We start from the raw sequence: 13,267 nt of genomic DNA on the forward strand, positions 1-13,267 counted from the left end.
AGAGGAAGTTATGGCCTTGGTTAAGAAGCATATACAATCTAAGGCAGTGCCATTTCTACCAGCGTAGATGGTCAGTTCAGCGTGACATAAACACTGGGAAAACAGAAATGAGAGGAGTGTATATATTATAGGTCAAATGACTGCGAGTATAATGAAAAACTATACAGAAAAATAGAATGGTCTAGTAAATTAAAATTTCTGCTAATCTGGGATTTTTATCTTGACAAACTGACCGAAACTTGTAGGTTGGTTGCTCACATAGTAGCAGGACTTTTGTGGACTTATTGGGTGACTATTTTCTACACCAGCATGTTAGAGAGGCCACAATAGAAAGCAATCCTCTTGATTTGATCAGTTGTTACCCCTCATGCATCAAGAATCTCTATTTAAAGGAACCACTAGGTGGCAGTGATCATATTGTAGTGATGTAGGATTTATTTAAAGATATAACTACTATCAAGGGTAAAAGATTTACTTTCATAAAGATGACAAAAATGGTCTTAGACAGTTTTAAGTTTTCACTTCAGGGGCTCACATTTGGTGAGTATGGGCTTGGCACACTCAGGGTCCTGAGCTGGATGTCATCATTCTTCTCTTTCTTGGTGATTCCCTACTACTTTTGTCTCTCTCTCTCTCTCTCTCTCTCTCTCTCTCTCTCTCTCTCTCTCTCAGGGTAACTCGGAATTTTTTTTTTTTTTTTTTTTGGCTGGCGCAGCATAAGCCTCAGGCTTCCTTGCACCATATAGCTAATAATAATAAATAATGTTAACGCTAGCAAATTCTGAATGAGAAGCATTCAGGAAAGTAATTGTAGAAACTGTTAGGCTTTTTATACTAATTAATATATACTGTTCAAGGCTTAGTTCTAAATGGATGGCAGCTGAACTGATGAGACTAGTGGCAAAGAAGAAAAATGCATGGGGGTGATTATTGTGAGGGGACAAGGAACCTAAAGTAAGTAAAAACTAGCCCACAATCAAAGCATGGATGAGGTCAGGCAAGTTAAAGCCTTTGGCTAATGTTGCAAAGAAAAGGCAAAACATTATTTGCATATGTTAACACTAGAAGGAAAAGGATGAACAACATTATCACACTAAGTATGAATGGAATAACTGTTGATGATGCTGTTCAAGTTGTTTACACACAATAAATATTTTGATTCTACATTCACATGTGAAGGACTGTTTAGGTATGGGAAGACTACAGTATACCAAGTTATAATTGGGAGCTAAATCGTTTTAGAATAATCATTTTAGAATAAATAATTGAGAAGCCAATGGAAAAGAAATTGTTGAAGCTAAAAGTAAATAAGGCACCTGGAGTTGATAGAATCTACTCAGTTATATTAAAAGAAGCAGAAAAAGAGGTAAGCAAAACTTTGGTTAAAATTGTGAGAGCATCCTCTAATTCAGAGGAGGTTCCTACAGATCTGAGGGGTGTGCAATTGTCTCTTTTATTCACAAATGGAGAGCTAAATGAGTTTGCGATAACTGAGAGGAAAGTGGAAGAGAAATTGTTGAACCTAAACATAAAAAAGTCACCTGGGGTGGTGGATGAGATCTATTTAGTTCTGTTAGGGAAAGCAGAAAAAGAGGTAAGCAAACCTATAGCCATGATTATTAGAGGTAAGCAAACCTATAGCCATCATTTTATCATGATTATGAGAGAATCCAAGGATTCTCTCATAATCATGATAAAAATATGACATGAGTAATTACAGGGTTGTTAGTTTGATTTTTGTTCTTGGGAAAATAATGGATTAGCTGGTTAAAAATTAATGCAGAACCATCTAGACTGGAATGCAGTTACATAACAGTCACAGCATAGATTTGTTAATGTGCAATCTTGTCTGATCAATCTCATTCAATTCTAATGATGGAATAACAAAGCAACTAGATGTAATAAATAATTTTGACATCATATACCTAGATTTCAGAAAAGCTTTTAATACTGTTGGACATAAAAGAATAATGTTGCACCTTTGCTGTACAGGAGCAGTGTAGCATTAAAGGCAAGTTACTGCTGTGGCTAAGAGGATGGTTGGGTGGGAGAAGACAGAGTCATTACCAATTGTGTGGTACCCCAGTCATGGTAGTGGTGAATGAAAAAATCCTGGGTATAATTGTGCAATCAGCTATGAAGTTCTCTAAGCATTGCAGACAGGCTGCCAGGAGAGCTCATGATGTTTTGTCAATGATATACAGTAATACCCCGAAGTTACGCGATAGGTGGGTCCGACGAAAATCGCGTAAGTCGAATTCGCGTAAGTCGGGGTACAACTTTGCATATAAATACATATAAATTTTGCTTAATTGGGACCAAGGACTAACAAAAACACTAGTTTAGAAGAAAAATATTAATAAAATTGCAGTTCTTTATACATATTAATACAAAATATGTATTAAAAAACAAATGACTTACGTTAAAAAGTTATTTCGATGTCGATGGCTTCATAAAATCTAACAAATTCGTCTGACGACACAGCGCGTTCTTTTTTTCACGCAGAATTTCTTCGTAGCAAGCTAATAATTTTTTTATTCCTTGCTTTGTAGCTATAACGCGTCCCTCGTTGGAGTCTATGTTTTCTAAAATTTTTAAGCCCTTTACAATTGAGCCCTTTTCAATTTTCAACCTGTCAAGTTTGCAATTGTCATGTGCTTTTCGCCGTTGCTTCGTTTAGGCCTGTAGCACGTGCAATATCACATGGTCTTTCATTTCGCTCAAAGCGTTTCACAATTTTATATTTTTTCTCTATCGACAGAGGCGGACTGGCCATAAGCCTTACCGGGGAAACCCCAGTGGGCCAGTGTGATTTTGGCCATAAACCATAGTATGAGGCCACTATAAATTTTTCCGGGTAAGAATTTTTGATCCAGTCCGCCTCTGTTTATCGATAATTGCTTTTCTTTTTCTCTCTGAATCTGCAGTGTCTTCACCAGGACGCTTCCTTTTCACACCTTTTAATTAAGTATTTTACTCATTTTTAGGGAATAAAGCACAATTACAAAACGAGGAGGCACGCTTGATACGCATAAACAAAGCTGCACGCATGTAGCAACTGAATAAACAACACCATAAAGGCAGAGATACACTATTAACACCTCACATTTCTAGGGGTTACTACCATAAAACAATAAAAATCCAGTTGCGTTTCTGCTAGTGAAATCTGTTATAAACTGGTAGTAAACTCGATCTAATTGCATTTGCGATTATACCGATAGCTGGAATTGTGTGGGTTTTTATGTTATTATGGTGAAATGTGTTTCCCCTTCACTGATATAAAAAACATAAAAGCAGCAAAGTTGAATTTTGTTCATCTTTCGCTCTCATTCTCCGCCGTCGCACCGTATATCGATAACATATGAAAAACGACCTTGAAGATAGTGGGCGGCAGCGTTGCCAAACGAAAAAATCAAGAACCGCGTAACTCCGAGTTCGCGTAAGTCGGGGTAGCGTAAGTCGGGGTATTACTGTACAGTAATTTTTCCAGCAGAGATAATGATGTGATTATCCTGTTGTATAATGCAATGGTTAGGTCATATTTTCAGTATTGCATACAGGTAAAGTGTAAAGTGTACACAGTATTGCATACAGGTCTGGAAGCCTCATTTTAGGAAGGATGTGAATCTGTTGGAACAATCTTAAGACTCAAGTTTTGCAATTTCCAGCTTCTGGAGCCTAGCCACCTGTTGGGAGATCTGATTGAAGTGTTTAAGGCTTTGAATGGTTTAAATAAGCTGAATGTTAATGGAATCTGTACTCTTGCTCAGACAATACACATAAGACAGTATAAATTAAAATTCTGGGAGGATGGTTGCAGTTTAGATGTGTGGTTATTTGCCTTCAGCCTGGGGGGGGGGATAGGTGGTTGTTGAAACAACCTTTTATCTGGTGTTGTACAGGTGGATATTTCAGTAAATTCAAGGAAGAACTAAAACAGAATGTTAGAATGGATGGACAGTATATTGTTTTATAAAATTACAGATATGCATGTGAAATGTTTTTGAAGCCCTTAAAAATAAAATCAGAAATTTTTATATATATATGTACACATATTAGTATTAGCAATGGCCACCTAGAGCCTATGGCTTATGCCTGCACTGCCAAAAAATAAAAATAAAATAAAATAATACTGTAATAAGAAAAAAAAAAGATTAATAAAAGAAAAGGAAATAGACAACCTATGCATTTCCCTCCTCCCATAGGTAATTATCCAGCTGACTTTTTAATTTCCCTAAACTGTCAGCCTCTACCTCTAAAATAAAATTTTCTGCAATCCAGTCTAAACATCTCCCCCCATAACTTAAATTTATAGCCCCTAGTTCTAGAATCCTTTATAACTGTGAAAATTTTGTCCTCTTTCATTTTACTTTTGCCTCTCAGAGCCTTAAACACTTCAGTCAAAGCTCCTCTAAGGTGCCTAGGTTCCAAGCTCTGCAATCCACATATTCGAAGTCTTTCCTATGGATGACCTTTTGCTGATCTCACCAGGCAGGTTATCTGTCTGTGGACCCTTTTAAGAAGCTCAATGTCTTTCTTTAGGTGCGGTCTCCATACTTGAACACAGCATTCCAAGTGTGGTCTAACAGAGCAGTTTAATGGAAAACTAGATAGCAAGTATAGTAGTATCAATTAATCAGTAAGGGCGCCTCCGTAGCCAGGTGGGCAGGAGCAGTAGTGCATAGCACACGCTTCTTGATTAGACCAGGGTTCGAGCCCGTGCCCACCAAATACGGAGGATGCGGAAAGGTCAGGGAATGACCACCGCATATCCCCGGAGCAATATGGCCTTAGTTGCTAATGCTCCTAAAAATCAAAAAAAAAACAAACAAACAAACATTAATCAGTAAAATTTATTAATCTTATTAAATTTCATTGTCAGTTGAATTGTATTTTTTGTAACTAAATAAATATAGCGACCTAGTTATTACAAACGTAATAACATCATAAATTAATACATATAAGTTGACGGGATAGGAAAGTCATAACGTAATTCAGAGATAATATTTGATACTAAAATACATACATGTATATATATATATAGTGTTATAACTGTTTTGGAATATAAGTTTAGGGTTATATTTTGTATTGGAATTTTATTGAACTTGAATAGAAATCGTGACTCAGACCAGAGAAGCAAAGCAAAACGCTCAAACTAGTGGAAGTGCTGTGACTCAGGGAAGAACTGAGGGGAGGGGCAGTTGTCCTCTGAAACACAGTCTATTGAAATGTACTGATTGTTTGATGTTTGTGGAGTAATCAGGAACGGGACATGATATTGCCAAGGGAATGTCTTTGTGGGTGCGCAATGTAAGCAGTGCAAGGAAATCAGGCACCAACTCAGCATTGTTATGGGCTTATATGAGAGCTTGAAGGACGGGGTGGATGCCATCGAAGGATTTAAATTGAGGGGCCCATCAAGCTCTCAGCTGCCCACATCAATGCCAGAGCTTGCACTTGAACATTGCACAACATAGCGACAACCCCCAAGGCAGAGTGCGTTGGTCCCAAAGGAACTACTTGTTGTAGGTGACTCTATTGTCTGGGAAATGGGGAACATATTGTGCAAAAAGGATAGATGGAACAGGGTATGTCTGCCAGGGGCAAAAGTTGATGACATTGTAGGGCAGATATCATCCTTTAAGGGCACAAAGGGTGATATTGTTGTACACGTTGGCACTAATGATATTAAGAGTAGGCGACCGGCAGAATTGCTTAACGAGTACAAGACAATGCTGAAAAAAAAGCCGTGAATTAGGGTTGAATTTGAAAGTGTCTGCAATTCTGCTCAGACCTGATAGGAGGGAGTATATGATGAGAGCCTTGTCAATCAATTCAGCCCTGGAGAGATTGTGCAAGGCCCAAGGGGTAGAATTTTTCTCAGCCTGGTCTGTGCTCGGTAACAGGAGAGACTGCTTCTACAGGGATGGGATACACTTAAATAGAAAGGGTGCAAGAATATTTGCTGCTGCTATCGAGGCAGAGTTAGGTGGGTCGGAAAACTGCTAGCTTGGGGGGATATAAGGACTAATAGATTAACAGTAGCCGCTGGGCAGAGGTAAAAGTGATTCTTGCACTACTTCGGTTGAAATGCAATTCAGCAGCAGCCTGGAAAGCAAGGAAATGGGAATTTCCAGGTCTGCTGGGAGTCATAGTGGAACAAGTAAATACATGGGCTGTGTTAGGGTAACTAAGAGTAGAAACAGGTGCATGTATACTTGTATGAACACCAATGCTAGTAGTATAGTTAATAAATTCGATGAGCTTGAAGTGCTAGTCAAGACATCAAAGGCAGATAATGTTGGGATATCAGAGACATGGTGTCATACAGACATGAGCAGTGCAGAACCGGAATTTGGGGAGTACAATGTGTACAGAAAGGATAGACAGGACAGGAAGAACAGTAAAGTGGAGGAAGGGAGGAGGGGTTATGCTGTTAGTTAAGAAACGTAAAATCTAAGGAAGTGCATCGAATTGATGTTGGAGGACAGTGCAATATTGAGTCTGTTTGGAGTGACATGAGCACTGGGAAAGGAAAAATGAGAGTAGGTGTGTGTTACAGGCCTAATGAATCTGATGAGTATAATGAGCAGTTGTGCAGAGAAATAGAGTGGGCCAGTAAATTAGAGTGTCTTATAATGGGGGATTTTAATTTCCCAGATATTGACTGGAATTTATGGGTTGGTCACTCACACACTATCAAGGCTTTTGTGGATTTATTGGATGATTGTTTTCTACAGCAGCATGTTCGGGAGGCAACTAGAGGGAGTAATACTCTGGATCTGATTATCAGTAATGATTCTTCATGCATCAAGAATCTGCAGATAAAGGAACCACTAGGTAGCAGTGATCACAGTGTGCTAAAGTGGGATTTACTCAAAGAGGTAACTACCATTAAGGGTAAAGGGAAGGGTTTTTGCTTTCGTAAAGGTGATTACGGTGGTCTGAGACAGTATTTAATTCTATACGGTGGAACCAACTGATGATTTTACCAACAGCAAATTCAAAATGGGAAGCATTCAAAGAATTAATCTGGAAGCTACTAGGCTTTTCATACAAACAAAGAAACATTGTTCAAGATTTAGGCCTAAATGGATGTCAGATGAACTAATTAGACATGTGACAGAGAAGAAAACTGCATGGGATGCATATAAATTAACAAACTGCTCTGCAACCAAGTTACAACGGAGGTTAGGCAGGCAAAGGCAGATTACGAGAAATCTTTTGCAAAGGATGCAAAGAAAAACAGCAAAGAGTTCTTTACTTATGTAAACTCTAGAAGGAAGGGGATGAATCAGATTGGTCCACTTGATATCGATGGTTCAACTGTTGATGATCCTGCTCAGATAGCTAACAAACTAAATGAATATTTTGCATTGACATTCACACGAGGAGTTATTCAGGGAGGAGAATGTCAGAGGTGTATTCAACTCTGGCAGTAAGCTAGATAATCTTGTAATAACTGAGAGTAAAGTGGAGGAGAAATTGTAGAAGATAAACACAAGAAAGGCACCTGGGGTGGATGGAATCTATCTAGTTATATTAAAGGAAGTAAGCAAACCCTTAGCGATAATTGTGAGAGCTTCCCTGTACTCAGAGGAGGTACCCATGGACTGGAGATGTGCAGATGTGACCCCAATCCACAAAGGAGGATCAAAGGGAGACACAAGTAATTATAATACCTGTTAGTTTAACTTCTGTTCCAGGGAAATTAATGGAGGCACTGGTTAAAGAAGCACTGCAGGATCATCTAGACAAGACTTCAGTTATAGCTCGGACACAGCATAGTTTTGTTAAGGGAAAGTCTTGCTTGACCAATTTGATTGGATGCTACGATGCAGTCACAAAAGAACTGGATGCAGGGAATAACTTTGATATTATATACTTGGATCTTAGAAAGGTGTTTGATACTGTTGCACATGGAAGACTACTGCACAAATTGGAGCATTGTGGCATTGTAGGCAAATTGCTGCTATGGATAAAAGGATGGTTTAGGGGGAGAAGACAGAGAGTGGTAATCAATGGACACTGCTCATTGTGGACTAAAGTTATTAGTGGAGTCCCTCAGGGTTCAGTATTGGGTCCATTATTGTTTTCTGTATTTATAAATGATATTGATGATGGTATATCTGGCTTAATGTACAAGTTTGCAGATGATACGAAGGTTGACAGGGTTGTTAATGACACTAATGGCAGTATACTGCTGCAATAGGATCTAGAAAAGTTGAGCAGATGGGCTCAGAGGTGGAAAATGAAGTTGAACATTGACAAATGTAAAGTACTACATATGGGAAGCAGTAATTCCAGAATAATGTATCAAATCTGTGGTACCACACTGACAGTGGTAGAGAATGAAAAGGACCTGGGGGTAATTGTGCAGGCAGATATGAAGTTTTCTGAGCAGTGCAGATGGTCTGCAAGAGTAGCTCATGGTGTCTTGTCAATGATATACAGGAATTTTTCTAGCAGGGATAAGGAGGTGATTATCCCCTTGTATAAGGCAATGGTCAGACCACACCTTGAGTACTGAATACAGGTCTGGAGGTCTCATTTTAAGGAGGATGTAGAGCTGTTAGAACGAGTACAGAGGAGCGCAACAAGATTAGTGAATAGAACAAAGGGTTGATCTTACGAAGAAAGGCTTAAGTTTTGCAGACTAGGCATCTGCGATGTGATCTGATTGAGGTGTATAAAGCCTTGAATGGTTTGAGCATGCTCAGTGCTGATGGGATTCTTCCTCTTGCTCAGAATAATCACCTGAGAGGGCATAAATTCAGATTGAGGAAAGACATAGGTAGGATAGATGTGCAGAAATTTGCCTTTAGCCAGCGGGTGGTTGATTGCTGGAACAAACTTCCATCTGTCGTAGAAGGTGATTGCTTAAACAGATTCTAGGCAGAACTTGACAAACATTTGGAGCGAATGGATGGGTAAAATAAGGGTTTTTTTTTTTTTTTTTTTGCTGATGCTTTATAAGCTTACTTTCTTGCATCATGTGCTAATGCTAAATGCTTACAGCATTATTGCTAAATGCCTTATATAATGAGATTATGATGTCCTTATCTCTACTAGCAAATGTTCGATAAATCATCGATAGGACACCATGGACCTTCCTTGCAACCTGTCTACAATGCTCGGAGAACTTCATGTCTGACTATATCATAACACCCAAGTCCCCTTCCTCCACTACTGGCTTTGGTTCAACTCCACCAAGTGTATAAGTTATTTTTGGATTACCCTTTCCCAGGTGTAATACCTTACACTTTGCTGGATTAAAGCATAGCTGCCATTTTTCTGACCATCCTTAAAGTCTATCTCAGTCTCTCTGAAGAAGCCCTACTTAGCAGTGATCATTAACTACTCTACCAATCATTACGTCATCTGCAAATTTAGACATCATGCCCTCTACCTCTTCATCGCCATCATTTATGAAAATCAAAATATATATATTATTATTATTTTTATTTATTTATTATTATTATTTATTTATTTTTTTGAAATGTTGATGCACTTTTTGGGGCCTGTGTACTCACAGGGTAATTGGTGAACATCTTGCCTACTATCCAGTAAATCTGCCATTATGTCTGGCCATCTTGAGGATTTTGTTTGGCAAGCAAAGAAGTGCCACCTGCTTCCCATTTCATCATATAATAAATTAACTTTTAGTTATTGAATGACAATATTGTGATGTGTGCATTTCAACCAGCAAATGTGTGCTGTCTGTAAAGCTGGATTTACCAGGGTGCGGTGTTGTGGTTTCACCAAGGCCCCTAGGCCAAGTGCCTTGGACCAGCACAATTACCACTGCTCCAAAACTTCCTATGATCTCACTTTAGGGCCTCTAAAAATATTGCACCAAAGTCCTAGACTACCTAAAGACAGAATCAACTGAACCATTCATATTTTGGACTAGAAACAAACTAGCCATATCCTGCTTAACTCCCCTTCTGGACTGCAAAAAGCATTTGAAATACCCTGTATGTTCTATTTAACCCTTACTCATTTGAAGGCTACTTGGTACTGCAGTTAGTTTCTTCTGCCTAAATGCCTTAACTTAATAATGCTTCAGAAAAGGTACCAAAAGTGATTGGATTCAACAAAATTTCAAAATAGCATACTTTGCTTAACCCCCCCCCCCCAAGGAATCACTCACAGTTGTTGCTGACTAGTTATTTTAAGGTGCCCTTCATATGCTTAGTTTTTGTTGCATAGGAAAAACTTCCATAATCACTACAGTTATATATTAGTTTTGACAATAAGTTTAATATTTGATTGATAAATTTATTTTTATTTTAGTATGTAGGTTGTTTGGAGATAAACACATCAATGAAAAGCTTGGATTTTGATACAAGATCTCAAATTGCAAAGTAAGTTTTAAGTTGGTTTAACTTACAGAATATTTTTTAATTTTGTAGTCCTAATTTCTTTAATGTAGTGTACTAAATTGGCTAAATTGTGTGTAACCAAAATGAGATGGAACTGGCTCGCATTACTCCATAAAAATACCAAGAAATCACTTACAGTGATATTATCAAGGAAGAATTAAGTTTTCTGGAGATGAGCTGGAAGTTGTGGTTATACTTGCTCTGTCACAGTATATTTCTAGATCATTTAGATGACTTCTTATTAGTTAGGTATGCAATGTGGGGAAACATTATCAACGATTCAGTCAGTATTGAAAATTTTCATATTAACACTGCCAATGCTGTATAAGCTTTTTATATATATATTTTTTCTCATTGCCAATATACCAGTACAGTAGTGTGAATGCTATTGTGTGCTCTCAGCCATTTAGAACTGTCGTGGCAGAATATACTGCATGACACAACATCTTGACAAGCGTACTTGTTAAAGTTGTTTATTCTCCCATGATCTTTCAGCCATTTTGTGTTCTGGCAAACATTTTTATCCATAATGGTTGACAAAAGGCATGCAAGTGTTAGTGCTGAACCTGCTATAAGAAAGCAAGGGAGGAGTATGACACTTGTTGCTGAAATGTAGGTGTTATGGCATCTTGAGCTGTGTGAGTGCTGCCAGATGGACATTAATATTAGTATTAGTAATGGCTGCATGGTGCAAGAAAGCCTATGGCTAATGCTGCAATGGCCAAAAAAAAAAAAAGAATAAAACAATGATAAAAAAAGAAATAAATAAATAATAATAATTAGTAAAAGAAAAGGAAATTAAACCTCTCATCGTATGCGTTTACCTTACCCAAAGGTACTATCCAGATGATCTTTGAATTTCCCCAAACTGTCAGCCTCTACCACCCATGTAGGCAACTTATTCCAGTATAACTTATAACTCGTTGGCTAAAATAAACCTTCCTGCAGTCCAATCTAAACATTTCCCCCCCCCATAACTTGAATTTATGTCCCCTAGCATCATTTATAACCTTGAAAATTCTGTCCTCATTGGTGACAAAAAATTCTGTCCTCAAAGGTTGATGACGTTGTAGAGCGGATATAATCTTTTAAGGGAACAAAAGGTGATATAGTTGTACACGTTGGCACTAATGATATTAGGAGTAAGAGATCGGCGGAATTACTTAACAAGTACAGGTCATAGATGAAAAAAAGCCGTGAATTAGGGTTGAATTTGAAAGTGTCTGCAATTCTGCCCAGACACGATAGGAGGGAGTATATGATGAGACCCCTGTCGATCAGTTCGGCCCTGGAAAGATTGTGCATGGCTCAAATGGGTAGAATTTTTTTCAGCCTGGTCTGTACTTGATAACAGGAGAGACTGCTTCTACAGGGATGGGATACACTTAAATAGAAAGGGTGCAAGAATGTTTGCTGATGCTATCGAGGCAGTGTTAGGTGGGTCGGAAAACTGCTAGATTGGGGGGATACAAGGACTAATAGATTAACAGTAGCCACTAGCAGAGGAGAAAGTGATTCTTGCACTGCTTCTATTGGAATGAGCAGCAGCCTGGAAAATAAGATGCAGGATATTTCAGAGACTGCTGGGAATCATGGGGGTACAAGTGAACACATGGGTTGTGTTACGGTGGCTAAGAGGAAGAGCAGGTGCATGTATACTTGCGTGTACACCAATGCTACAAGTTTAGTAAATAAATTTGATGAATTTGAGGAATTGCTCAAAACATCAAAGGCAGATACTGTTGGGATTTCAGAGACGTGGTGTCACACAGATATAAGGAATGCAGAACTGGAATTTGGGGAGTACAATGTCTACAGAAAGGATAGACAGGATAGGAAGGGAGGAGGGGTTATGCTATTAGTTAAGAAACACATAAAATCCAAGGAAGTGAAGCCAGTCGACATCGCTGGACAGTGCAGTGTCGAGTCAGTTTGGTGTGACATAAGCATTGGGAGATCAAAATTGAGAGTAGGAGTGTGCTATAGGCCTAATGACTCTGATGAGTATAATAAGAAACTGTACGGAGAAATAGAGTGGGCCAGTAAATCAGAGAGTCTTATAATGGGGGATTTTAATTTCCCAGATATTGACTGGAATTTGGGGACTGGTCACTCACACTAGCAAGGCTTTTGTGGATTTATTGGGTGATTGTTTTCTACATCAGCATGTTTGGGAGGCAACTAGAGGGAGTAATACTCTTGATTTGATTATCAGTAGTGATTCTTCGTGCATTAAGAATCTGCAGATAGATGAACCACTAGGTGGCAGTGATCACAGTGTTCTGAAGTGGGAGTTACTCAAAGAGGTAACTACCATTAGGGGTAAAGGGAAGGGGTATTGCTTTCGTAAAGGCGACTACGATGGACTGACACTGTATTTAAATTCTATACAGTGGGATCAACTGATGATGTTACCAACAGCAAATTCAAAATGGGAAGCATTCAAAGAACTTATCTTGGAAACTACTAGGCTTTACATACCAACTAAGAAATATTGTACAAGGTTTAGGCCTAAATGGATGTCAGATGAACTAATGAGGCATATGAAGAAAAATGCATGGGATACATACAAATTAACACATGACACAGAAGCCTTGATAGATAAAAGTTGATCTGTAACCACGTTACAAAGGAGGTTAGGCAGGCGAAGGCAGATTACGAGAGATCCTTGGCAAGGGATGCGAAGAAAAACAGCAAAGAGTTCTTTATTTATGTAAACTCTAGAAGGAAGGGGATGAATCAGATTGGTCCACTTGATATCGATGGGTCAACTGTTGATGACCCTGCTCAGGTAGCTAACAAACTAAATGAATATTTTTCATCTACATTCACATATGAGGAGTTATTCAGCGAGGGGAATGCCAGAGGTGTATTCAACACTA

At 38.6% G+C, this 13,267-nt stretch overlaps 1 protein-coding gene across 1 annotated transcript in view; it reads left to right on the forward strand.

The window, feature by feature from the left end:
• Nucleotides 1-13,267, forward strand: part of Shc (SHC-adaptor protein) — a 90,509-nt gene that overhangs the window by 1,430 nt on the left and 75,812 nt on the right. The window contains exon 2 of the mRNA XM_090390390.1: nt 10,297-10,367. Coding sequence (XP_090246516.1) covers nt 10,297-10,367 — 71 coding nt within the window. The remainder of the gene's footprint in view (nt 1-10,296; nt 10,368-13,267) is intronic.

Source organism: Mastigoproctus giganteus, chromosome 2, assembly GCF_048544385.1.
Source record: "Mastigoproctus giganteus isolate SK-2022 chromosome 2, ASM4854438v1, whole genome shotgun sequence".
Taxonomy (NCBI): domain Eukaryota; kingdom Metazoa; phylum Arthropoda; class Arachnida; order Uropygi; family Thelyphonidae; genus Mastigoproctus; species Mastigoproctus giganteus.